Source organism: Scyliorhinus torazame, chromosome 19 (assembly GCF_047496885.1).
Source record: "Scyliorhinus torazame isolate Kashiwa2021f chromosome 19, sScyTor2.1, whole genome shotgun sequence".
Lineage (NCBI taxonomy): Eukaryota > Metazoa > Chordata > Chondrichthyes > Carcharhiniformes > Scyliorhinidae > Scyliorhinus > Scyliorhinus torazame.
Genome location: NC_092725.1, coordinates 74,985,181 through 75,012,716, shown reverse-complemented (window position 1 = coordinate 75,012,716; position 27,536 = coordinate 74,985,181). Strand labels below are relative to the sequence as shown.

The following is a 27,536-nucleotide window of genomic DNA, read 5'->3' as shown; positions in this document are numbered from 1 at the left end:
TGTTTCATTCGGGTGTGGATGCAAAAAATCAGCGGGTGGCGATCTTGGTGGGGAAGAGAGTGTCGTTCGAGGCGTCGAGCATTGTGGCAAACAATGGTGGTAGGTATGTGATGGTAAGTGGCAAGCTGCAGGGGGAGCGGGTGGTGTTGGTCAATGTATATGCCCCGAATTGGGACGATGCGGGGTTCATGCGGCGTATGCTGGGCCGGATTCCGGACCTGGAGACAGGGGGCCTGGTAATGGGGGGGGCAAGGTGCTAAGGGGGTTCATGGACCAGATGGGAGGGGTGCACCCATGAAAGTTTGCGAGGCCGGGGGCCAGGGAATTTTCATTCTTCTTCCATGTCCACAAGGCCTACTCCCGGATTGACTTTTGTCATGAGCAGGGCGCTGATTCCGAGGGTGGAGGATACGGAGTACTCGGCGATAGCCATTTCTGATCATGCTCCGCATTGGGTGGAGGAAGGCGCAGGGGGCGGTATATGAATACGGAGAAAAGGCGAGCCGGATGCTGGTGCGCCAGCTTCGGAAGCGAGAGGCAGCTGGGGAGATCGGGGGGAGTTAGGAATGGAGGAGGGAACACGGTGCGAAGTGCGGTGGGTATCAATGGGGTCTTCAGGGACTTCTACGAGGAATTGTACCGGTCTGAGCCCCCATTGGAGGAGGGAGGGATAGGTCGCTTCCTGGACCGGCTGAGGTTTCCGAGGGTGGAGGAGGGGCAGGTGGCGGGGTTGGGGGTGCCGGTTGGATTGGAGGAGTTGGTCAAAGGGATAGGGAACATGCAGGCGGGGAAGGCACCGGGGCCGGATGGGTTCCCGGTTGAATTTTACAAGAAGTATGTGGACCTGCTGGGCCCGCTGTTGGTAAGGACCTTTAACGAGGCAAGGGGAGGGGGGGGGGGCTCTGCCCCCGACGATGTCTGGAGCGCTGATTTCCCTGATCCTGAAGCGGGACAAGGATCCCCTACAGTGTGGGTCATATAGGCCGATCTCACTCCTAAATGTAGATGCAAACTTGCTGGCAAAGATTTTGGCCATGAGGATAGAGGACTGTGTGCCGCAGGTCATAACGAGGATCAGACAGGGTTCGTGAAAGGGAGGCAGTTGAATACTAATGTACGGAGACTCTTGAATGTTATAATGATGCCGGCAATGGAAGGGGAGGCGGAGATAGTGGCGGCGATGGATGCGGAGAAGGCCTTTGATAGGGTGGAATGGGGGTACCTGTGGGAGGTGTTGAAAAGATTTGGGTTCGGGGAGGGGTTCGTCAGGTGGGTGAGGCTGCGATATGAGGCCCCGGTGGCGAGTGTGGCTACGAACAGAAGGAGGTCAGAATATTTCCGGCTACACCGGGGGACGAGGCCCCCTGCTCTTTGCGCTGGCGATTGAACCCCTGGCCAATGCGTTGAAGGATTCGAGGAACTAGAGGGGGCTGATGTGGGGTGGGGAGGAGCATCGGGTGTCGCTCTATGCGGATGATTTGCTGCTAAATGTGGCGGACCCGGTGGGGGGGAATGCCGGAGGTGATGATGATCCTTAGGGAGTTTGGAGATTTCTCTGGGTACAAGCTTAATATGGGGAAGAGCGAGTTGTTCGTAGTGCACCCAGGGGACCAGGAGAGGAGGATTGGTGAGCTCCTGCTAAAAAGGGCGGAGAGGAGTTTCAGGTACCTGCAGGTCCAGGTGGCTAGGAGCTGGGGGGCCCTACATAAGCTTAACTTCATGAGGCTGGTGGGCAGATGGAGGAGGAGTTTAAAGGTGGGACGTGCTACCACTCTCCCTGGCGGGTAGGGTGTAGTCAGTTAAAAAGACGGTGCTCCCGAGGTTTTTGTTCCTGTTCCAATGCCTCCCCATCCTGATTCCTAAGGCCTTCTTCAGGCACGTTAACAGGAGCTTTATGGGGTTTGTGTGGGCGCAGAAGACCCCGAGGGTGAGAAGGGTGTTCCTGGAGCGGTGCAGGGATAGGGGGGGGGTTGGCGCTGCCTAACCTCTGTGGGTATTATTGGGCTGCCAACATGGCGATGATGCGTAAGTGGGTGATGGATGGGGATGAGGCAGCATGGAAGAGGCTGGAGATGGCGTCCTGTGTGGGCACGAGCCTGGAGGCGCTGGTGACGGCAGCCACTGCCGCTTCCTCCAGCGAGGTACACCACGAGCCCGGTGGTGGCGGCTACCCTCAAAATCTGGGGGCAATGGAGATGTCACGGGGGGAAGTGGGGGCCTCGGTGTGGGCCCCGATTCGGGGGAACCACCAGTTTGTCCCAGGGAGGATGGACGGAGGGTTCCTGAGCTGGCACAGGGCAGGTATTAGAAGGATGGGGGACCTGTTTGTGGACGGGATGTTCGCAAGCCTGGGTGAGCTGGAGGAGAAGGTTGGGCTCCCCCCGGGGAACACCTTCAGATATATGCAGGTAAGGGCGTTTGTCGGCAGCAGGTGGTGGAGTTCCCACTGTTGCCGCCACGCAGGGTCCAGGACAGGGTGTTGTCGGGGGTGTGGGTTGGAGAGGGGAGGATCTCGGCAATGTATCAAGGGGTTGCAGGAGGAGGAGGAAGCCTCGGTGGAGGAGCTAAAGGAAAAGTGGGAGGAGGAGTTGGATGAGGAGATTGCCAAGGGGATGTGGGCGGGTGCCCTGGGAGAGTTAACTCTTCCTCCTCTTGTGCGAGGCTCAGCCTCATACAATTTATGGTGCTGCATAAGGCTCACATGACCGGGGCAAGGATAAGCCGGTTCTTTGGGTGCGAGGACAGGTGTGTTAGGTGCTCAAGGAGCCCAGGAAACCACACCCACATGTTCTGGGCGTGCCCAGCGCTGGAGGACTTTTGGAAGGGTGTAGCGAGGATGGTGTCGAGGTTCCAGGGTCAAGCCGGGATGGGAGCTCGCAATATTTGGGGTGGCAGAGGAGCCGGGAGTGCACGAAACGAAAGAGGCCGGTATTCTGGCCTTTGTGTCCCTGGTAGCCCGGCAAAGGATTCTTCTTCAGTGGAAGGATGCGAGGCCCCCAAGCGTGGAATCTTGGATCAGCGATATGGCGGGGTTTATTAAATTGGAGAGGGTGAAAATAATTGCCTTAAGGGGATCGGTGCAAGTGTTCTTCAGGTGGTAGCAACCGTTCCTAGACTTCCTGGCAGAACGTTAAAAGATGATCAGCAGCAGCAACCCTGGGGGGAGGGGGGGGGGGGGTTTGTTCTTTTCTTTCTATATTTTGTTGTTGATATTTTGTGAAAATTTGAATAAAAATTATTTTTGTAAAAAAAAGAAATGAGGGGCCTACACACCCAGGAAGGGTCACATTTGTGCCACCTCCAAAGCGGGCGAGATTGCATACAAATTCTGACAGAGAGGACTTGGATGTTGCAGGCTGCCGAAGGTGTTAATGCATATGCATAATGGTATGCTTGGCACATTGTACATAGGTTTCTTTTTTTTTCCCAAGGGGAAATTTCACATGGCACATCTTTTTGGGTTGTGGGGTGAGACACGTGCAGAATGTGCAAACTCCACACGGACAGTGACCCGGGGCCGGGATCACGGCCGGGTCCTCAGCGCCATTAGGCAGCAGTGCTACCCACTGCTCCACCATGCGCCTGAACATAGGCTTTCTGGTCAACGTCAAGGAGCATGTAGAAGTCTAACACCAAATTTGCCACCCTTCCCATTATCCAACTTCGTTAGCACACATGTGCACTCAACCATGATACAGCGCGTGATTGCTGAAGTCTAAGTTTTCATTACAGCACAAGTAGAAGGCATCCAATGTTTGTGTTGCAGTGAAAGCTCAAACTTCTGCCACGCAAGCTCAGAGGGGCTATCTAGGTTGCTCCACCCTTCTTTCTCCTCCTGTTCAAAGTTGGTGGCAAGGGCTGTCCCATTATGAAGTTCCACAGCATGTAGCAGACCACTGCAAATCTTGACATTCACTCTGCAGAGTAATGAAGGGCTCCTCCAGAGTGGTCCAGGTAGCAGAATCACTGTTTCAACATGCCAATCGTCTGCTCCATTATATTTCATGTGGCAGGGTGGCTTTCATTGTATGCATGCTGTCCCTGTGGACATGGGTGGAGTACTCAAATCATCAGATATGTGATCAGCAAGTAGCACTTGTTGCCTAGTAGACTCCCGTTGTCTTGTTCTGGTGGCACAAATGCAGATGGAAAGATGAACTACTGCAAACAGAAGGTACCATGACTGCTGACAGGCTAACAGACATTGATCAGCATGATTTATTGCATATGGTTGCGTGCCATATGCATGGCAGTAGAATCCCTTTGGTTATGTTACATCTCAATTGACATGTGGTGCCCACAAAGCAACTTGCATAGTCAATACAACCCACCACCAGGGAGTATTCTGCAATGCTCTTAAAACCACATGCTTGCCTGCTGCTCTCTGGCAGGAGAAAATGAAATGTAGTGCAATCTCTTTGAACAGAGAGCATTAATGTCTTCCTTCACACATTAGTAGATGGCAAACTGTGATATGTTGCAAATATTTCCAGCGCCAGGTGGAAAGAATCCAGATGCACAAAGGTTCATGACCATGGTCATCGCCACAGTCACCGACTGCATCAAGTTGTACATCGGCCCCCGGTACACAAACACCAAGTGTCACAATGTTCCGAGTTTCTCTCTGTTCTTGTTGTTGTAAAGGATAGGTCTGACCACATTGTCATGGTCTTCTCAGTTGGACATTACTCTATCATCTGTCATTCATGGTAAAGAATGAGTGGAAATACACCTTTGACCACAAGTCCATCAGGCAGTGGTCAGCACATAACATTCTCAAGACCCTGCAGGAAGAGAGATGGTGGGTCCTGTTGGATGGTCCCCTGAGCAGTCTGTCAAAGTAATTTGGCAGAGTGCCTCATCACCAGAACTTTCAAACATGCATCAAGTTGTAGTTTGGATGGTGGTGGGAAAGAAAGGCCCTCCTAGGCAGATCTGAGGTCTTAGTGCTACTGCATTTGCTATTGAGGTGGCTGCAGTGGGGAAGAGACTATCATCTACTTCCTCAGGAATATACCTTTGCAAAGCACGACTGGAAAGAGATACTGTGGTTTTATCAAGGTTCATCTTGATCAGCTCTATAACACAGGACTCTGTGCTTTACTCTGTTCTCAGGGCCGCACTTAGTGATAAACATCAACTTCTCAAAGGCAATTAGTGATGGACAGCTAAGCCCAAGTCCCTTGAATGAATAAACAAACTGATGCTGGATCTGCCAGGGCTGTCGATGGGTGTCGCAGACAGCACATTCTAAAGTCAGAAATGCATGCTGAGGGATGCTTTAAATCTTAGGGGAGTTGCCTAATGGCTCAATGGAGAAAACCACTATCTAACAACCTCCTACTGAGGCTCTGGAACCTGTATAAAATCCCTTGCGCTGCATGAATGTTTGACAGGAAATGTAAATATACATAGTAAATATAATTTGTAATGGCACATGTAGTGTAGTTTGGAGAAACTCAATGACAGCAAGCTCCCAGCTAACATAATTATGCTTAGATGAAGCTCCTCTTGCAACCCCAACAGGTTTCCTCAATTAACTGGCTAATTTGGAGAAGTTCTGTGCTGTGTGCAATAGACCAAAATTAGTTTATGAAGTTGAACTGGGATGCTCTGTACGAAAGATTTTAGGAATGAGTGATGATAAAAAGAGCACACAAAGTCTTGCCTCCAAGTTTAACGTTGATGGGTTCAAGCTCCATTTCTCTACTTGACCTGGCACTTCAACAATGCTGTACGGCCATTGTCCTGGACTGGAGGTGCTGAACTGCGGCATTGTTCAGGTGAATGGAAAATGCCCCATAGTACTATTTACAAAGAGGAGCAAGGAGTTTTTTGAGTACCCTTTCCAAAACCAACATCACAAAATGGATGATGAGATCATTTATCTCATTTGCTGTTTGTGTGACCTTCCGGTACGTAAGTTCATTGGTTCTGAAATACTTTAGGATGTCTAGAGTGTGTGAAATGCTTTAAACGTTTTTAAGAAAAAGATAGATGCCTTTCTAAAGAATAAAGGGATTCGGGGATATGGTGTACGGAGAGTGGTGCTGAGTCCACAAAGATCAGCCATGATCTCATTAAATGGCGGAGCAGGCTCGAGGGGCCAGATGGCCTACTCCTGCTCCTAGTTCTGATATTCTTATGTTCTTATGTTCATATGAATGCAAACATTTTTGTTTGTTCTTTCAATTAAAATCCATTGCAATATAACAATGTATGGAGGACGGTTTTACATTCTGCAAAATAATTGTTAAAGCAGATTTCATCTTACCTAGCCTGCAACTCCAGTGTTCGCTCCTTTCCAGAGACCTGGAATGTGTTTGGATAGTCTTTGTTATGGGTCCCAATCACCTGTAACATGCAACAGCACAGACAGAATATGTTGAGATGACATGACTCAAAAAACACAATTGAATTGCAGTTCACTATTAAATAGGAATTTGAGACTTCTGGGTGCGGCGATGACCAGCTAAGTCGCACGCTTCGGCAGCTCCCAGTGGAAAGGACTTTTGGGCTCTTAATAGGAGCCCCAACGGCAATTTTAACGGCTAAAAACACTGTGCGGTAAACCAGAAGGGAATCCCCCCTGGACACGGATGGAAAAAGGAGAGGAAAGTGGCCGGATTGCGGTGGATCCTCTAGAGCAGCGGCCAGGAAGGCAGGCGCAAAGCAAGGCGTCGGAAGGAGGCAGTTTAATATGGGGCCCTGACCAACAAGAGTTCCTGCGGCGTTGCGTGGAAGAACTTAAAAAGGAGATGAAGAAGGAGCTGCTGGCCCCGATATTACAGGCGATTGAAGGGCTAAAGGAGGAGCAAAAGACCCAGGAGCAGGAGCTTCGGGTCGTGAAGGCAAAGGCTGCTGAGAATGAGGACGACACACAGGGCCTGGTGGTGAAGACAGAGATGCATGAGGCACAACACAAAAGGTGTGTGGAAAGGCTGGAGGTGCTGGAGAATAATGCGAGGAGGAAGAATTTAAGGATTCTTGGTCTTCCCGAAGGTGTAGAAGGGGCGGACGTCGGGGCATATGTGAGCACGATGCTGCACGCGTTAATGGGATCGGAGGCCCCGACGGGCCCGTTGGAGGTGGAGGGAGCCTATCGAGTTATGGCGCGAAGACCGAGGGCTGGAGAAATTCCTCGAGCCATAGTGGTGAGATTTCACCGATATAAGGACAGAGAGATGGTCCTCAGATGGGCAAAGAAAACTCGGAGCAGTAGGTGGGAGAACGTGGTGATCCACATATATCAAGATTGGAGTGCGGAGGTGGCGAGAAGGAGGGCAAGCTTTAATCGGGCCAAGGCGGTGCTGCACAAAAGGAAGGTTAAATTTGGAATGCTGCAGCCGGCAAGACTGTGGGTCACACATCAAGGGAAACACCGCTACTTTGAAACGGCAGAAGAGGCGTGGACATTTATTGTCGAGGAGAAACTGGAATAAGCGGGCTAGAAAAAGAACGTTTGGGACAAAGTGGTGGGGCGAATATGTGGGGTGAAGAGGGGGAAAAGGGGGAAGAGATGATTTCCCAAGTTGTCAATCCTGCGACCCTGTAACTTTTCTCTCTTCCCCATGTCGTGGGGGAGGGGGGGAGGGGGGATGAGGAGCTGGGGGCGCCGGCCATTGGGGGCGGGGCCAAATGGGAAGCGCGGGCTTTGTTCCCGCGCTATGGTAATCATGGCGGGAACAGGGAAGCAGGAAGGAGGGGGCCTCGCACAGTGGGAGCCGAGGTCATGGGGGGGAAGCCGAGGTCGGCCAGAGTTTGCTGACTTCTGGGAGCAACATGGGGGGTGCAATTACGCTAGTGAGGGATCTAGCGGGGGGGGGGGGTTAACTGGGTTGCTGCTGCTGGGGAGAAGGGGGAGCTGGTATGGGGTGGGGTGGTCGGGGCGGGAGGGCGCCGTTGGGGAGAGATACGGCTACGTGGGAACCGGGTGAGGAGCTGGATTGAAAAAGGAGGAGATGGCTAGTCGACAAGGGGGGGTGGTAAAGAGCCCCCCAACCCGGCTGATCACGTGGAATGTGAGAGGGCTGAACGGGCCGATAAAGAGGGCATGGGTACTCGCATACCTAAAGAAACTTAAGGCAGATGTGGTTATGCTGCAGGAGACGCATCTGAAACTGATAGACCAGGTCAGACTACGCAAAGGATGGGTGGGGCAGGTGTTTCATTCGGGGCTAGACGCAAAAAACAGGGGGGTGACTATACTAGTGGGGAAGCGGGTAATGTTTGAGGCAAAGACCATAGTGGCGGATAGTGGGGGCAGATACGTGATGGTGAGTGGCAAATTGCAAGGGGAGGCGGTGGTCTTAGTGAACGTATATGCCCCGAACTGGGATAACGCCAACTTTATGAGGCGTATGTTAGGACGTATCCCGGACCTAGAGGTGGGGAAGTTGGTAATGGGTGGAGATTTTAACACGGTGCTGGACCCAGGGCTGGACAGATCGAGGTCCAGGACCGGAAGGAGGCCGGCTGCAGCTAGGGTGCTTAAGGACTTTATGGAGCAGATGGGAGGAGTAGACCCCTGGAGATATAGTAGACCTAGGATAAGGAGTTTTCGTTTTTCTCCTATGTCCACAAAGTTTATTCACGGATAGACTTTTTTGTTTTGGGAAGGGCACTGATCCCGAAGGTGACGGGGACGGAGTACACGGCTATAGCTATTTCGGATCATGCTCCACATTGGGTGGACCTGGAGATAGGGGAGGAAAAAGAACAGCGTCCACCCTGGAGAATGGACATGGGATTATTGGCAGATGAGGGTGTGTGTTTAAGGGTGGGGGGTGTATTGAAAGGTACTTGGAACTCAATGATAATGGGGAGGTTCAGGTGGGAGTGGTCTGGGAGGCGCTGAAGGCAGTGGTTAGAGGGGAGCTGATATCTATTAGGGCACATAAAGGAAAGCAGGAGGGTAGGGAAAGGGAGCGGTTGTTGAAAGAACTTCTGAGGGTGGACAGACAATATGCGGAGGCACCGGAGGAGGGACTGTACAGGGAAAGGCAAAGGCTACATGTAGAATTTGACTTGTTGACTACGGGTAATGCAGAGGCACAATGGAGGAAGGCACAGGGTGTACAGTACGAATATGGGGAGAAGGCGAGCAGGTTGCTGGCCCACCAACTGAGGAAAAGGAGAGCAGCGAGGGAGATAGGGGGGGTGAGAGATGAGAAGGGAGAGATGGAGCGGGGAGCGGAGAGAGTGAATGGAGTGTTCAAGGCATTTTATGAAAGATTATATGAAGCTCAGCCCCCGGATGGGAAGGAGAGAATGATGTGCTTTCTGGATCAGCTGGAATTTCCGAAGGTGGAGGAGCAGGAGAGGGCGGGACTGGGAGCACAGATTGAGATGGAGGAAGTAGTGAAAGGGATTGGGAGCATGCAGGCGGGGAAGGCCCCGGGACCAGACGGATTCCCAGTTGAATTCTATAGGAAATATATGGACTTGCTGGCCCCGCTACTGATGAGAACCTTTAATGAGGCGAGGGAAAGGGGGCAGCTGCCACCGACTATGTCAGAGGCAACGATATCGCTCCTCCTAAAGAAGGAAAAAGACCCGCTGCAATGCGGGTCCTATAGGCCTATTTCCCTCCTGAATGTGGACGCTAAGATTCTGGCCAAGGTAATGGCAACGAGGATAGAGGATTGTGTCCCGGGGGTGGTTCATGAGGACCAAACTGGGTTTGTGAAGGGGAGACAGCTGAATACAAATATACGGAGGCTGCTAGGGGTAATGATGATGCCCCCACCAGAGGGGGAAGCGGAGATAGTGGTGGCGATGGATGCCGAGAGAGCATTTCAGAGAGTGGAGTGGGATTATTTGTGGGAGGTGCTGAGGAGATTTGGCTTTGGAGATGGGTATATCAGATGGGTACAGTTGCTGTATAGGGCCCCGATGGCGAGCGTGGTCACGAGTGGACGGGGGTCTGATTATTTTCGGCTCCATAGAGGGACGAGGCAGGGATGTCCTCTGTCCCCGTTATTGTTTGCACTGGCGATTGAGCCCCTGGCCATAGCATTGAGGGGTTCCAGGAAGTGGAGGGGAGTACTCAGGGGAGGAGAAGAACACCGGGTATCTCTGTATGCGGATGATTTGTTGCTATATGTGGCAGACCCGGCGGAGGGGATGCCAGAGATAATGCGGATACTTGGGGAGTTTGGGCATTTTTTCAGGGTATAAATTGAACATGGGGAAAAGTGAGTTGTTTGTGGTGCATCCAGGGGAGCAGAGCAGAGAAATAGAAGATTTACCGTTGAGGAAGGTAACAAGGGACTTTCGGTACTTGGGGATCCAGATAGCCAAGAATTGAGGTACATTGCATAGGCTAAATTTAACGCGGTTGGTGGAACAGATGGAGGAGGACTTTAAGAGATGGGACATGGTGTCCCTGTCACTGGCAGGGACAGGCGCAGGGTGCAGGCGGTTAAAATGGTGGTCCTCCCGAGATTCCTTTTTGTGTTTCAGTGCCTCCCGGTGGTGGGCTCAAAGGCTTTTTTCAAAAGAATCGAGAAGAGTATTATGAGTTTTGTGTGGGCCGGGAAGACCCCGAGAGTGAGGAGGGGATTTCTGCAGCGTAGTAGGGACAGGGGGGGGGGTGGCACTGCCGAGCCTAAGTGAGTACCACTGGGCCGCCAATATTTCAATGGTGTGTAAGTGGATGGGAGAAGAGGAGGGAGCGGCGTGGAAGAGATTGGAGAGGGCGTCCTGCAGTGGGACTAGCCTACAAGCTATGGTGACGGCGCCGCTGCCGTTCTACCGAAGAAATACACCACAAGCCCGGTGGTGCTGGCTACATTGAAAATTTGGGGGCATTGGAGACGGCATAGGGGAAAGACGGGAGCCTTGGTGCGGTCCCCGATAAGAAATAACCATAGGTTTGTTCCGGGGAGAATGGGTGGAGGATTTGGAGCATGGCAAAGAGCAGGGGTAGCACAATTGAGAGATCTGTTCGTAGATGGGACGTTTGCGAGTCTGGGAGCACTGACGGAAAAATATGGGTTGCCCCAAGGGAATGCATTTCGGTATATGCAACTGAGGGCTTTTGCGAGGCAACAGGTGAGGGAATTCCCGCAGCTCCCGACGCAGGAGGTGCAGGATAGAGTGATCTCAGGGACATGGGTGGGGGATGGTAAGGTGTCGGACATATATAGGGAAATGAGGGACGAGGGGGAGATCATGGTAGATGAGCTGAAAGGGAAATGGGAAGAAGAGCTGGGGGAGGAGATTGAGGAGGGGCTGTGGGCTGATGCCCTACGTAGGGTAAACTCATCGTCCTCGTGTGCCAGGCTAAGCCTGATACAATTTAAGGTGTTACACAGGGCGCATATGACTGGAGCACGGCTCAGTAAATTTTTTGGGGTTGAGGATAGGTGTGCGAGATGCTCGAGAGGCCCAGCGAATCACACCCACATGTTCTGGTCATGCCCGGCACTACAGGGGTTTTGGGTGGGGGTGGCAAAGGTGCTTTCGAAGGTGGTGGGGGTCCAGGTCGAACCAAGCTGGGGGTTGGCTATATTTGGGGTTGCAGAAGAGCCGGGAGTGCAGGAGGCGAGAGAGGCTGATGTTTTGGCCTTTGCGTCCCTAGTAGCCCGGCGCAGGATATTGTTAATGTGGAAGGAAGCCAAACCCCCGGGTGTGGAGACCTGGATAAACGACATGCAGGGTTTATAAAGTTAGAACGGATTAAGTTCGTACTCAGGGGTTCGGCTCAAGGGTTCACCAGGTGGTGGCAACCGTTCGTCGACTACCTCACGGAAAGATAGAGGGAATGGAAAAGAAGAAGACAACAGCAGCAACCCAGGGGGGACAGGGGAGGGGGGAGGGGGGGGGGGAGGGGGAGGAATCGGACGGACTCTCAGGGATGTTATTGTATATGTATAGGCACTTGTTTTAGGTAATGTATATTGGACTGTTGGATTGTATCTTTGGAGAGTATTTATTCTTGACCAGGCAGTTGCCATTTAGTTTGGTTTTGGTTTCTGTTCATATATTATTTATTTATTTGTTTAAAACTGGCCACTGTTATTTACATTGCTTTATTGTTGTTTAAAAGAAACACTACGAACTGTTATGTTTGGCCAAAAACTCTTGAATAAAATATATTTTAAAAAAATAAATAAATAGGAATTTGACAAACCTTCATGCCGTCAATGCCAATTTTCGTTCGAACGGAATAACGTGTAAACACCAAACTGAATTTTGGAACACAGTAGAGCAACATATTGTTTAACTGTGGGGAGGATGAAAAAACAATAATAAAGTCAGCAAATTATTAACCCATTTCAACATAATGTGTATCCTGGGACTGGGTTAAGAGTCAACAGTTTTAGCTGGAATTTTATATCTTTGCTTTAAGAAAGCCTCATTAAATAGCACTGATACTGAAATGGCAGAATTCACTCAGTAGGACATACAGCAATGTCAGCAATGTGTTATAATGTTCTGTCTGCTCATTAGATCATTTCATATCTAATGGAACCTAACAGCATGTTTTTCAGGACTTGTGGAAGGAAACCGGAGCTCCCGGAGAAAACCCATACAGACATGGGGAGAACTTCAAGACTCCGCACAGACAGTGACCCAAGCCAGGAATCGAACCTGGGACCCTGGCGCTGTGAAGCAACAGTGCTAACCACTGTGCTCCCATGTCACCCATTTTAGCACAGACACAGATAGTTATAAACTCAAATACTGAATATTACCTCAGCAGGTAGACACTGTATTGTCTCTCCCACCAGCGGGATGTTCCTGTCCTGAAGTCTTTTGAAGAGCTCGCAGCATTTTAAGCGAAACCCCCCAACTGCGATGGGGCTGTACAATTGTACACAACGGGTGGGATTTTCTGGCCATTCCCGCTGGCGGAATCTTCTAGTCCTGCCGGCGGCGAAGCCCCGCTGCTGGGAAACCCAGGGATACAATGTGGAAATCTGTTGACCAAGAAAATCCCGCTGCCGGCCAACGGTGGGTTGTCTCTGCTGTCGCGAAACATGATGCGGGGTGCGTGGAAAATTGAATGCGTGGAAAATATTGTCTCAGAGAAATTTGCAAGTTACTGGGGGGGGGGGGGGGGGGTAGCATCATAGGGTTCATGGGGGTAAGTTATGGAGAAGAAGGGTTAGACGCTAACCAACTACTAATAGTAATTTAGGAAGGCTGGGGAATCTAAAGATGTTGACATGTGGCAGGTGAAATAACACTGAATACAAACTGTAAATTGAAAAGGTGACTGAGGTCAATGAAAGACTGCTTTCCCAGTGGTAAACACCTCCATGGGCATGGATTTCTTAAATTCCAGAGGCCATGTTTGATTCTCCAACCATTAATTTAAATAGTTGCAAAATAATGTTTAGCAGTTGCCTGAATTTCTGTTGCGTGTTCCTAGCATGGGAGATTTTTTTTAAACCCGGAAGAGTATAAAGTCAAAAACAGCCCTGCTCATTTTCTTATGTGGCCGGTGTGGGTAGGTAGGGCAAGTAGACCCCATAAATTGGGACAGTAGAGGGATAACCCAATAGGTACCCTGCTACCGCTGGCAGTTTATGAAATATCAATGTGAAAGTTTTCCAAAACGTTTTGTTTCAGTGCTACATCGAGTTACCTTTTGCATTTCAAATAAATTACATCCAGCATCAAATGAATTCAACCAGAAATTGGTGCATTTGAGGCTCAGTGGAATGCACTGGAATATAAATCAAAGCAACCTTCTCCTAACTAATCCATTCTCTAGTGGTTTACAGAAAAGCTTCGAGATTCAACTTTGAACAGAGTTTAGATTTTTTTTTCTTTTGTGTGTGGAATGCGTTCAGTGTTGATAACGGACATGAAGAACTGATTTAACAGTCTTTGAAAACCATTATAAACCTGATGCAAATTAAAGGTTGAATGATCAAAGGATGCAGGTTGGGTTATCTGCTTTGGAAAAATTGGTTTATTTTAATGATACAAGTGTAGGGGGGTCAGCTGCTTGTTTCTAAACTCTTTCAACCTACTTTCGACATTGTTATTCTGTGGTGAGACTGCAGAATGATGTTGCAGTTCTCTAATGTTGGTGCTTCCACTTTGGACAAATTGATGCCAAATCTTTATTTTATGCATTAGTATATATATTTTAAGTAGTTTGACATATTGAGCTGTAAGTAATTGTGCCAAAGGTAAAACACTAAGGTAAAATGCTATGGTGGGAGAAGCTCGAGGTAAACACCTCCCACCCTCTGCCTCGTCCCCACAGGCCTGCAGTATCTGATCACCATTGTTAATAATGGGCCCAATTTTGTGCTCTTTCTCCCTCGAGTAAAGCAGCAATCATGAATTTTACCCTCATATTCATCGCTTCTCTGCGGCTGAACCCTAGTCCTTCAGCTGACTTTATGACTGAAGATACCTCTAAAGACTTAGTGGCTTCTCTGATGCCAACTTCCATTCCCTCACATCAGCTAAACCTAAATAAATTGAACAAAGGTTTGCACCCCTCAGGCTGTGAAGGAAGGAAGGGAAGACCATTTGCAACCTCATAATATGATCAATAGCTCTTACTGCCTTTCGCCAAATTGTCCAGTTTTTGCCTTCTTAATGATAGGAGTACTTACCAAAAAAAGGTATCTTTCCTGTGAAGAAGTGTTGCGAGCAGCCAGTTTAAGGATTTGCCCCTCTTTTATTAGTTCATTTGAGGGATTAACAATATCCTCCTCTTCACCTCCTAACATTTCATACACATCGATCAACTTCTTCAGCTTTTCCTAAATGTAACAAAATATTAGTCACCTCCTCAAGTTTATAATAGCATTCTATTTAAATGAAAGGTAATTTTCTTTTCATTTCTAGGTTTCAGAGCTTCATGCTATGTATTTTTCTTTAACACATTTTATGGGCAGATTTCCAATATCATTCTTCAGCTGGTCATTAATTGATATGCAAGATTAGATCATTGATGGTATTTAGAAGGATTCTTGGGACTGAAAGTTAGTCTTATTTCTTCCTAAGGTTGAAATGCTTAACTTCTGGTTTTGTTCTCATTTTGGAAGTTGACCATGCCCAGAAATCGGAGGACAGCCACCTTGTCCGCATCCGGCCGCACACCCAACTGGGAGATGTGGTCCCCGAGGACATTGAGTTCCGTCTGACCAAAGGAGCATTTGGCTCTGTTGAGGGGTAGGCCCTGCTCCCGTATGCGTTTGAACACGTGCTGGAGGCGACTGACATGCTCCTGCGGGGTGGTGGACCAAATGATTATGTCGTCGATATAGGCGCGAACACCTTCAATGCCTGACATCATTTGTTCCATGATCCTGTGGAACACTTCTGAAGCAGATATGATCTCAAACGGCATCCTGTCGTAACAATATCTGCCAAAGTGGGTGTTAAAGGTACACAGTTTCCTGCTGGATTTGTCGAGTTGGATTTGCCAGAATCCTTTCGAGGCGTCAAATTTGGTGGAGCTTGGCGTGAGCCACCTCGCATGTGATCTCTTCGCGCTTGGGAATCGGATAATGCTCTCTCATGATATTGCGATTCAGGTCCTTGGGATCAATGCAAATTCTCAGCTCGCCGGAAGGCATTTTTACGCACACCATGGAACTGACCCAGTCGGTTGGTTCCGTAACTCTTGAGATCGCTCCTTGGTCTTGGAGGTCCAGCAGCTGCTGCTTGCGGCGGTCCTTGAGGGGTGCTGGGACTCTGCGAGGTGCATGCACCACAGGCGTGGCGTTCTGTTTGAGTAGGATCTTGTTAAGTATATGGGAGTGTGCCCATGCCTTCGAAGACGTCGCGGTGCTGGTCGATGATGGCTTCGAGTTTCGCCCAGAAGTCAGCGTCCTGGAAGGCAGGCGTGTCATCAGGAGAGAGTGAACTCTTTGAATGAGGTTCAACAACTTGCACGCCTGTGCGCCAAGCAGGGATCCTTCGAGGAGCCCACAATCTCGAAAGGAAGGATGGCTTTCCGTGACTTGTGCGTCACTTCAAGTTGGCATGAGCCGGTAGCAGGAATGATGTTGCCATTGTAGTCCAATAGCTGGCAGGCCGATGGAAGGATGGCTGGTATGACACGGAGGCTTTGGAAAGCAGACCACAACATGAGATTGGCGGCGGCACCAGTGCCCAGGCGGAATCGTATTTGGGACCGATTGACCATCAGGGTGGCACACCACTCATCCTCTGGATCGACGCTGTATACCGACAGCGGCTGGTGTCTTTGCTTCGGGGACAGCCTGTTTTTTGTTACGACACCGACTCGAAAAGGCGCCTTTGGGTCCTCGGTGTCACTGCTGCGTGGGAGGTCCGCATCGGACTCGGTGACCGTGGGTTGAATTGCCCGAACATTCCTGCGAGGTTGGCTGAAGCGATGGGAGTTGGCAGGCTGAGCTGCTTGACAGAAGGCAGCATAGTGGCCAAGTCTTCCACATCGTAGACATTGTCGAGATTTTGCGAGGCATTGCCGCTTTAAATGACGTCGTGACGTCAGCACGTTCGCGGTCGTGCGTGGTGCGTGCCTGCGCATCACGTTCCTCAACGTCGCCGTCCCCTCGTTTGGTGCGTACAAGCGCAGGAGTCCGCGAAAAGCGCGCAAAATGGCCGCCCTCATCCAGGCTGAGGCACTGGAGGTGCTCAATCACTTGGACCCGTTCCGCCTCGTGGGGACCTTGCCGCGCCGTTTCAGCCGCTTGTATATGGAAATACCGACTCGTGGCATTTTCATGTAAGACACAGGTCTCGATGGCGGTCGCTAGGGTGAGTTGTTTTACTTTGAGGAGCTGCTAACGTAGGGGGTCCGACTCATTACCAAAAACGATTGGGTCGCGTATCATGGAGTCGGAGGTGGGCCCGTAGCTGCAAGATTGCGCAAGAATGCGGAGGTGCGTGAGAAAGGATTGGAAAGATTCATCCTTACCCTGCAAACACTGCTGGAATACGTAGCGTTCAAAACTTTCATTCACCTCTACGTTGCAGTGAGTGTCAAACTTGAGGAGGACCGTCCTGAGCTTCGTCTTATCTTCATCATCTGCGAAGGTGAGAGAGTTGAAAATGTGGATGGCATGGTCCCCAGCCGTGGAGAGGAGAAGAGCAATCTTTCTGGTGTCCGAGGCACCCTCCCTGTCCGTGGCTTCGAGGAAGAGCTGGAAGCGCTGTTTGAAAATCTTCCAGTTGGCCCCGAGATTGCCGGCAATGCGGAGCGGCGGCGGCGGGCTGATGTTGTCCATGTTGCAGGATGACGGAATGCTGGCGGAAGGCCGATCACTTGCAGGTAGGTCTAAGAGGTGCTAGTAACCCACCACACCTGGTATCATGATGTGTTGGGTGTCCTGGATCACATACAGGTCACCAACACTTGAAATAGTGCAACACTATGTTATTGAATCATTAACTAATTTAAACATACTTAAACTGTGGGTTAATACGATACTAGCTTTAACTAAAGACCTCTGCCTTGTCTTAACCAGTCGATGCACTCAGCACATGGTGAATGTCTGTGTTGCAGGCTGTGAGCTCTGTCCTCCTCGCTAGCTGCAACTCGAATGAGCAAGAACTCTGATGCTCCCTGTCTTTATAGTGTGTGTGCTCTCACTGGTGATTTGCTGCGTATGTTGATTGGTCCCACTGTGTGTCCATCGGTGTCTGTCTGCACCATGATATATTGGTTTACATTATGACAAGTGTCGACGCCAGGACTGGTGGACTTCTACGACAACTAAATTGGCGCTGGTCCCGGAGAAATTCAGGATCCATTAATGGGCTAGCACCGCCAAAAGTGGAACATGATCGATTCCAATGAAAAACTGTGTCCGATTCGCCGGAGTCGGGTTTGCCGCTCGAAAGGCTGATAAGCCTCCCCGTGTCTGCATGGGTCTCAACCCCATAACCAAAAAGATGTGCAGGGTAGGTGGATTGGCCACGCTAAATTGTCCCTTCATGGGGAAAAAAAATGGAATTGGGTACTCTCAATTTTAAAAAAGGCCGACAAGCTGCAGCCACATATCAGCACTCCTCTCCACACACACACACACACACCACACACACACACACACACACACACACACACAAACACACACTCACACACACTCACACAACCCAGCCAACAAGTTGGCAGCTTGGAGAGTGGCACCCCAGTTTGCGGTGCCGAGCTGGAGACCCTATTGGATGCTATGCAGGAGTTGTGGGCCACCCTGTTCCCTGGGGCGGGAAGGAGGCCGCCACCTGCCTCCATACACAGGGTCTGGGCAGAGGCGATGGGCCCCACTGAAAGGACTGGAAAAAGCTGTACAATCTCCTCAGGGCAGCCAGGATGGGTAGGCAGCATTGTGCCCCGGCACCAACCCCCGTCCCAAACACACGTAACCCCAGCTCCCCCCCCCCCCCCCCCCCCCTCACCCACCCGGAGGGCGACCAAACTCCACCCGTCAGCAGTGTGCTCTCTCTCCACCCTGCACCACATGGTGGCAGCTATACTGGCCGCCATGGCCGGGTGTCCTGGCCGCGATAGCCTCCAGCTTCGCACCCATTGTCTAACGTGAGAGAGAGAAGAGCGGGGGGGGGAACCGCCGAACCTGCGGCCCCTCACCACAGCGAGTGGCGGGCTCTGGAGCTGGTCGGTGAGCCAAGAGAAAGGGCAGTCGCCAAAGCAGAGGTCGGCATTGGGAGACCAAGAGAGACCCAGCTGCGTTGCGGTTTCCCATGATATGCCTGGCACAACCCCCACACCAGTCAACAGGTTATGGCGAGGGGTGTTGTTGGCATTGCCCGGGCACCCGAGTCAGTCCCAGAGGGAGGTGGCACAGTCACGGAGTGATGTGGCACAGTCTCAGAGATGGTGAGCCAGTCCCTGTGCTCCACATTGGTAGGATGAGATGTTCATGCTGTTGGCCAGGCCCCCAGTCAGTAAATTTGGAGCATACTGTGCGCGGGAGCCCTGGTGCACACCTTGTGCAGCCTCCTCTACCTGCTGAGCCCCATGCCCTGCCCATCCTGGCCCTGCCCCGCTTCCTCCTCGTCGGATGAAGCTGGCTTTCATCCCCCTCTCCTGCATGTCACCCCTCTGCTGTGCGATGTTGTGGAAGAAGCTGCAGGCCACTGCGATATGGGAGACTATCCTAGTGCTATACTGGGGGACCAGTCCAGAGTGGTCCAGGCACCTGAACCTCATCTTCAGGATACAGAAGCACCGCTCCTTCGTGCCTCTGGATGCTTCATGGGCATCGTTGCAGCAGGTCTCCACGTCGGTCTGTGGCCTCCGGATAAGCGTCATGAGTCACGACTGCAGCAGATACCCTCTGTCACCCAAGAGCCAACCCCTGACCCAGGGCTGGGCCTTGAAGGTGTCATGATATATGCGTATATGCAGGATGAAAGCGTCGTGCTCACTGCCCGGGTATCAGGCACAGACGTGTATGATGTATAGCTCATGGTCTCATACAAGCTGCACGTTTAGTGAGTGGAATCCCCTTTGGTTTGTGAAGACCCGTCTGTCATGAGCCGGTGCTTGTAGGGGACAAGGCATCCCGGCGATGGCAGCGAACCCCAGGAATCATTTGAATTTAATCTCCTGTGCAGAGCGGGCATATAGGGCCTCCTTTATGGCGTGGTTGCACCTGTACAACAAGGTCTGTGAGATCCCAGACAGGTCCCCATTGACTCCTGGAAGGACTTGTGGCGTAAAAGTTCAGGAGGACCATCACCTTGATGGCCACTGGGAGCGGGTGTCATCCCCAAACCCTCGCGGTTCCAGGTGTACCATAATCCAGCAGATATGTCGCACTATCCCCCCGCTCAGCCAGAGTCTTCAACGGCACGCCCGGTCCAGCAGTTCCTCGAATGACAGGCCTCATGCGGTGCCTCTTCCCACCTCCTCCTCACCCAGTTGGGCGCCCGGCTCTCCATCCACACCGGCTGGCTCCTATTCTTCTGGGGCAGGCTCTGCTGCTGCAGGACCCTCCTCGAGCAGCTTCTGCTCGTTTAGACTCAGTGCGTCCCCCAGGGCTGCAGCGGCCAGGATGAAGGCCACCATTCCTGGTTAAATTCCGCAGGGGGTGAAAAGCAGATCTGTTGGCATGGTGCGTACTCCCGTACCCAACCAGGTCCACCGGGTACACGGTGACCCCAGCCTGCATTGCAGTCGCTGCCCCCATATGTCCCTCTACCTAACGCACCCCCCCCCCACCATCCCCAGCCGTTCCTCTTGGCACTCTGCCTCAGCACCGCGCCTCTGGCCCCGGCACCAGTCCCTGTCTCCAATGGTACTGGTGGCTGGCGCTATCCATGCCAACAGTACGCTCAGCAGCCCCCGTCCAGCGCCCTCCTGTAGGGGTTACTGTGGGCATTATTCCTGTGTGGGCCGCGTGATACCATGCCGGCCGGTGGCATCCGGTTGTGGGGGTGGAAATGGGTGGAGGGAGGGGTTGCGCGCACGCATACGGCCGGTGTCACTCTGCGCAACCATGAGCCACGGTGGGCGTGCACAGCAGGATGGCGGACTTGCGGGCCGTAGCAGTCCGTGCCTGGGCAGCCCGGTCCTGGTGTCACCCCAGCCAGCCATGCCAGCTGTGTGGACAGCTGCGACCATTCTGAATGCTTGGCTGAGTTTCAAGCGCTAATAAGTTCCAGCTCAGTAGGTGTTCCATTTTGGTGGGATTTGGTGGGTGGAGGTGATGTTTAGGGGGCCTTTAAGCACTGTTGGGATCTGGGACACTCTGTTGGACAACCAAGCCGAGCCTTCTAGCCAATCCCCCTCCTCACGCACTCCAGCACGTCGCATAAACTGCACAGCGAACTCAACTCCAAAGTGAAAAGAAAAAAGTGGTGTGTGAAGTTACATATGGGTCAGATGAGCAGTTTTCGAGACATGGAAGTGCGCAGGTCGTATTTTCCCCACACCCAAAGAACGATTCGGCCCAGGGTATGTACCCTTTTTTTAAACCATTGTTCAACTAATAGTTCAATCGTTGAGCTTTCCTTAATTGTTATAATTAAGAAAATCATTTTCATTTCTTCAGCAGCTTTATGCAGTGAAATCAAGTACACTGTGATAAATCAGATTTGACAGCAAGCTTTCGAGCAGATGCAATTGCTGGGATATTCATGATCAAGAACGTCACAAGAATGCACTTGTAAGAAGATCTGACATATGAATATTCGTATGCATATTTATTATGTGAATTTTTGTCAACTATTCACAATGTGTTTGGACTTTACTAGTGCTGACTCCTTTCTTTGCAGTAAGGACCCTTGTATTTACCGTGTTTGTCCATGGTAGTTACACGCTGGCTCACTTGCAAATAGGCAATCCTGACATGTGCCCTTTGTAGACAAGCTTAAATAATGAAAAGGAACATGTAACATTTGCACTCACCATCATACGTATTGCAGCATTTGAGTGGGTGGCAGCAGTGGAAATAATTTCAAGAGACTCTGTAAGAAATATTAAATAGATTAATAAATTAACACATTCAGTTTAATTATTCAAATTCACAATGAACTGGATATTACACTAATGCAATCAATAATAAACCTCAAATGACCTAAAATTACAACAAATTGAAAATAGTGGACAGAGTAATGAAAGGAAAACAATCCGACATAAAAGTTCAGATGGTACCAGAACCCTGACAGTGGCGCTGAAATGGTCCATCACAGGCAGCTGCATCCTGGGTTGGACTACAATTTGAAAATTGCTATTCTCCAAAATTGTGTCACTGAATTCTGCTCAGTCTTGCAATGCCTCGGATTCTTACTCAATGTTGCAATTTTAACAATTAAATTAAATTCAATGAAAACATTTTTGAAGTTTGGGAGCAGTTCTCCAGCAGCCAAGCAATTTGTACAAACATCCTATTGTCAATGGTGTTCTGGAAACGTGCCGAACTATCAATTTTTCACCATTTAAGGAAATGGCAGCAGCATGATTATGATATTGGGTTAATGATTCAGATGCCTGGACTAATGCTCTTGAGTTTAAACCACATGAGCAGGAGTGAAGGTAGTAGCTTCACCCATAATTACAGAGAGTCCGAGGGAAGTACTGTGGATCGCATATGAGATGCTAATGGCAGGACAGGTGAGAATTAGGAAAAACCATTGGGCATGAAATGACTCAAAGAAAGAAATGTTGAAAGACATTAATCACTTATCAAATGACAATGGTAGTGAATTTGTTTTGGCCAATACCAATAAAATGATCTCTACAAGAATGATTCCTCACAGAAGCTTGTCAAAGATAAAATATAGTAGAGGACCTGACTCTGAGAACTTCACTCTATCAAATGCTTTTCCCACATCCAGGGAAACAATCTCCTCTGTTTCGGGCACCGAGGAGGGGAAAAGGACAAGGTTCAGCAGGTGAAGTAGATTGCCCGACAATCGCTGACCCTTAACAAAGCCTTTCTGATCCTCCGAGATCATTTCTGGGAGACAGGGCTCCAGCCACAGCGTCAGCACTTTGGCAAGTAACTTAACATCCGCATTTAAGAATGAAATAGGTCGATACGGCCCAAACTCTGTTGGGTCTTTGACTTTCTTAAGAATCAAGGAGATATAGGCCTGTATGAGGGTAAGAGGCCTGCGTGAGGGTAAGAGGCCTGCGTGAGGGTAAGAAGCCTGCGTAAGGGTAGGGGGCAACAAACCCCGGGATAAGGAATATGCAGAATTAAAGCTCCGCAAACTTCTTATAAAATTCAATGAGGAAGCCGCCTGGACCAGGAGCTTTACCAGTCTGCACCAACCCAATGCATTTCATAATTCCCTCTGGGCCCCAACAAAAATTCCAACACCTCGCTCCTCTCCCCCTCTTCAACTGGGATGGATAAGCTGTCCAAAAAGTTAGTCATGACCGATCCCTCAGCTGGAGGTTCCGATTAATAGAGACCCCAACAGAACAATTCAAAAGCCGCATTGACCTGAGGAGGGGCTGATACCAAACTGAACAATCTGCCGGGAAGCCACCTGTAGCTTCAGGTGGTGAGCTAAGAGGCAACAGGCCTTCTCCCCAGATTCATAAAATATATCTCTCGAAAATCGCAGCTGGCCCATCACTCTGTCTGCTGACAATAGCTTGAATTATGTGTGCAGCCTTTTCGTACTTGCCAACAACTCCGGGGTTGGAGAAAGTGAGTACTGGTGGTCCACCTCAAGAATGGAATCCACCAGCCGCGACTGCTCCTCCCTCGCTGTCTTCACCTTGGGTGCATTATAGGAGATTGTGCACAGTTTGGTCCCTTTATTTGAGGAAAGATGTAGTGGCATTGGAGGCAGTTCAGAGGAGGTTCATTAGATTGATTCCAGAGATGAGGGGTTTGTCGTATGAGGAGAGATTGAACAGTTTATCCTATACTCTCTCGAGTTTAGAAGAATAAGGGGAGATCTAATTGAGGTATACAAGATTGGGCAGCACGATAGCACAAGTGGATAGCACTGTGGCTTCACAGCGCCAGGGTCCCAGGTTTGATTCCCCGCTGGGTCACTTTCTGTGCAGTGTCTGAACGTTCTCCCCGTGTCTGCGTGGGTTTCCTCCGGGTGCTCCGGTTTCCTCCCACAGTCCAAAGACGTGCAGGTTAGGTGGATTGGCCATGATAAATTGCGCTTAGTAACCAAAAAAAGTTAGGAGGGCTTAAGTGGGTTACGGGAATAGGGTGGAAGTGAGGGCTTAAGTGGGTCGGTGCAGACTCGATGGGCCGAATGGCCTCCTTCTGTACTGTATATATGTTCTATGTTCTCTACTAAAAGGTATGGATAAAGTAGACATGGAGCTGATGCTTTCTCTTGTGGGGTATTCTAAAACGAGAGGTCATAAGGTAGCAAATTTAAAACAGATTTGAGGAAAAACAACTCTCCCAAAGGGTTGTGAATCTTTGGAATTTTCTACCTGTGGAATTCGCTACCCAAGAGTGCGGTGGATGCAGGGACAGAGAGTAAATGTAAGGAGGAGTTAGACAGATTTTTAATTGGTAATGGGTTGAAGGGTTATGGAGAATGTCGTGAGATAACACGGGCAGCAACTGGATGCAGCTATAACTGAAATATACTCCAGACCTTGAAGTTAGTTCAATTTGATTTATTGAACCTGTCACACAGTTAGCACAGTTCTCTCAGAGTTCGACTCTCTGCTAACCTAAGTGTGATTACTCTGTCTGACTGAACCAGACTAGCTCTTAGCCACGTGCTGGAGGTGTTATATGATATATACACCTGACTCACTCTGTAGAAGACCCCAGTGGAAAGAGGGGGAGTGTGAGTGCCTCATACCTTTTATAGTGGGAATCCACCCCCAAGTGTTCTGCCTGCTGATTGGTTATGTCCTGTTCTCTGTGTTCATTAGCTGGCTTTCTGTATCTCATTATGTGCATGTCTACATATCATGACAGAGAACAGGCGGGACGGTGGAGTTGAGGCCACAATGGGATCAGCCATGATCACATTGAGGATGTTAGGCTCAGGAGGCTAAATGGCCTACTCCCGCTCCTAGGTCATGTGTTCCAGGGAGGAGATGCTCTGGCTGATTTTGCAATCCAGCTTTTGGTCTGTAACATTGTAGGTAGCAGATGAGGAACATATCAGCCATGATAGAATGGTGGAGCAGACGTGATGGGCCTAATTATGCTCCTATATCTTATGAATTTATGAGATAATCACCCCGCTGAGGACAACCTGTTTTTTTCTTTTAAATTTTAGAATACCCAATTAATTTCTTCCAATTAAGGGGCAATTTAGCGTGGTCAATCCACCTGCCCGTGCTGCCATTTGCAAGGCTTGCAGCAAAAAGGGCCACTTTGCCGCGGTGTGCCAGGCCCACGCAGTCGCCGCTATCACCCCCTCCCCCCTGACCCACACACAATGGGCGCCGCCATCTACATCCCGGACCATGCACGGCCAGTGGGGGCCGCCATCTTCACCTCCCGGGGCCAGGCGCGACCAGTTGGCGCGGCTATCTTCACCTCCCGAGCCACGCGCGGCCTGTGGGCGTGGCCATCTCCTCCCCCCGCAGTCCACGTGCTGCCCTTGGGCACGCCATCTTGTCCAGCCCCCGCAACATGTGGCCCATGGGTGCCGCCATCTTGCCCAGCCCCCTGCAACGTGCGGCCCATGGGTGCTGCCATTTTGTCCCCCACAGGATCTTCAGGTGCCGCTATCTTGTCTTCCCCACGGGGCATGGACGCCGACAACATTCCATGACCTGGGCCCCCCACGCTCTCCATCTTCGGACGACAGCAACGACCAACCACAGCTCGCCTCAAGGACGCTCGACCAGTCTCGTCCACACAACCTGGCCACCGCCTCGAAAATGGTGAAAATCAACGGCCACGTGACCTCTTGCCTGCTGGACTCAGGGAGTACCGAAAGCTTCATCCACCCGGATACGGTAAGGCGCTGCTCCCTCACGGTCCATCCCTCTAATCAAAGAATCTCCCTGGCCTCCGGATCCCGATCCGCGGGTTCTGCACGGTCACTCTCACGGTCCACGGCGTAGAATTCAGCAGCTTCCGTCTCTACGTCCTTCCTAATCTCTGCGCTGCACTACTACTAGTCCTAGACTTCCAGTGCAATCTTCAGAGCCTCACCCTCAAATTCGGCGGGCCCCTACCACCCCTCACTGTGTGCGGCCTCGCAACCCTAAAGGTAGACCCACCCTCCCTCGTTGCCAATCTAACTTCGGATTGCAAACCCGTTGCCACCAGGAGCAGACGGTACAGCACCCAGGACAAGACCTTCATCAGGTCTCAGGTCCAGCGGCTGCTTCGGGAGGGCATCATCGAGACCAGCAACAGCCCCTGGAGAGCCCAAGTGATAGTCGTTAAAACTGGGGAGAAGCACAAATGGTCGTGGACTGCAGCCAGACCATCAATCGGTACACGCAGCTCAACGCGTACCCCCTCCCACGCATATCTGATATGGTCAATCAGATTGCACAGTACCGGGTCTTCTCAACGATAGACCTAAAATCCGCCTACCACCAGCTCCCCATTTGTAAATCGGACGGTCCATACACTGCTTTTGAGGCGGACGGTCGTCTCTATCACTTCCTCAGGGATCCCTTCGGCGTCACTAATTGGGTCTCGGTCTTCCATAGAGAGATGGATCGAATGGTCGACCGGTACGGTTTGCGGGCCACCTTTCCGTACCTAGACAATGTTACCATCTGCGGCCATGATCAGCAGGACCACGATGCCAACCTTGCTAAATTCCTCCGCACCACCACTCTCCTCAACCTCACGTATAACAAGGAGAAGTGCGTGTTCAGCACAACCCGCCTAGCCATCCCTGGCTATGTGGTCCAGAACGGAGTTCCGGGGACTGATCCCGGCCGCATGCGCCCTCTCATGGAGCTTCCCCTCCCCCACTGCCCCAAGGCCCTCAAACGCAGGCTGGGGTTCTTCTCCTGCTATGCCCAGTGGGTCCCAAACTACGCGGACAAGGCCCGCCCACTCATTCAGTCCACCCACTTTCCCCTTACAGCCGAGGCACAACAGGCCTTCGCCCGTATCAGAGCTGATATAGCCAAGGCCGGGATGCACGCAGTAGATGAGACACTGTCCTTCCAAGTAGAAAGCGATGCATCAGACGTCGCACTTGCCGCCACCCCCAACCAGGCAGGCAGACCCGTGGCATTCTTTTCCCGCACCCTTCATGCCTCAGAAATTTTGCACTCATCCGTCGACAAAGAGGCCCAAGCTATCGTTGAAGCTGTGCGGCATTGGAGGCATTACCTGGCTGGCAGGAGATTCACTCTCCTCACTGACCAACGGTCGGTAGCCTTCATGTTCAACACCACGCAGCGGGGCAAGATCAAAAATTATAAAATCACGACAGCCTTTGTCACCTGGGGGTCACACGGTTGTACCATCTTGTCAAGGTTCGCAATCTGCCCTACTCCGTCGAGGAAGTACGGACAGTCACCAGGGACTGTGTGCGCCTGGTGAAAGCCTCCCGCCCCTTTGAACGGCTCAGCGTGGATTTCAAAGGGTCCCTCCTCTCCACCGACCGTAACACGTATATTCTCAGTGTGGTCGATGAGTACGCCAGGTTCCCCTTCGCCATCCCCTGCCCCGATATGACGTCTGCCACCGTCATCAAGGCCCTCAACACAATCTTCGCTCTGTTCGGCTTCCCCGCCTACATCCACAGTGACAGGGGATCCTCATTCATGAGTGATGAGCTGCGTCAGTTCCTGCTCAGCAGGGGTATCGCCTCCAGCAGGACGACCAGCTATAACCCCCGGGGAAACGGGCAGGTAGAGAGGGAGAACGGGATGGTTTAGAGGGCCGTCCAACTGGCCCTACGGTCCAGAAACCTCGCAGCCTCTCGCTGGCAGGAGGTCCTCCCTGATGCACTACACTCCATCCGGTCACTACTGCATCGCTACGAATAACACACCCCATGAACGTCTTTTTGCCTTCCCCAGGAAGTCCACTTCCGGTGTGTCGCTCCTGACTTGGCTCGCTCCTCCAGGACCGGTCCTGCGCCTTAGGCACGTCCGACTCCACAAGGCGGACCCGTTGGTGGATAGGGTGCACTTGCTCCATGCCAACCCCCAGTATGTCTATGTGGCGTACCCCGACGGC

General features: G+C 51.1%; 1 protein-coding gene across 6 annotated transcripts in view; it reads right to left on the bottom strand.

Moving 5' to 3' along the window:
* The window catches only part of LOC140396227 (FYVE, RhoGEF and PH domain-containing protein 4-like), a 431,975-nt gene that overhangs the window by 50,209 nt on the left and 354,230 nt on the right, over window positions 1–27,536 (bottom strand). For all 6 annotated transcript variants that reach the window (XM_072484548.1, XM_072484550.1, XM_072484553.1 and 3 more), the window contains 4 exons: window positions 21,335–21,393; window positions 14,586–14,735; window positions 12,137–12,229; window positions 6,275–6,354 (listed from right to left, as the gene is read on the bottom strand). In XM_072484548.1, the coding sequence (XP_072340649.1) occupies window positions 6,275–6,354; window positions 12,137–12,229; window positions 14,586–14,735; window positions 21,335–21,393 (382 nt within the window). The remainder of the gene's footprint in view (window positions 1–6,274; window positions 6,355–12,136; window positions 12,230–14,585; window positions 14,736–21,334; window positions 21,394–27,536) is intronic.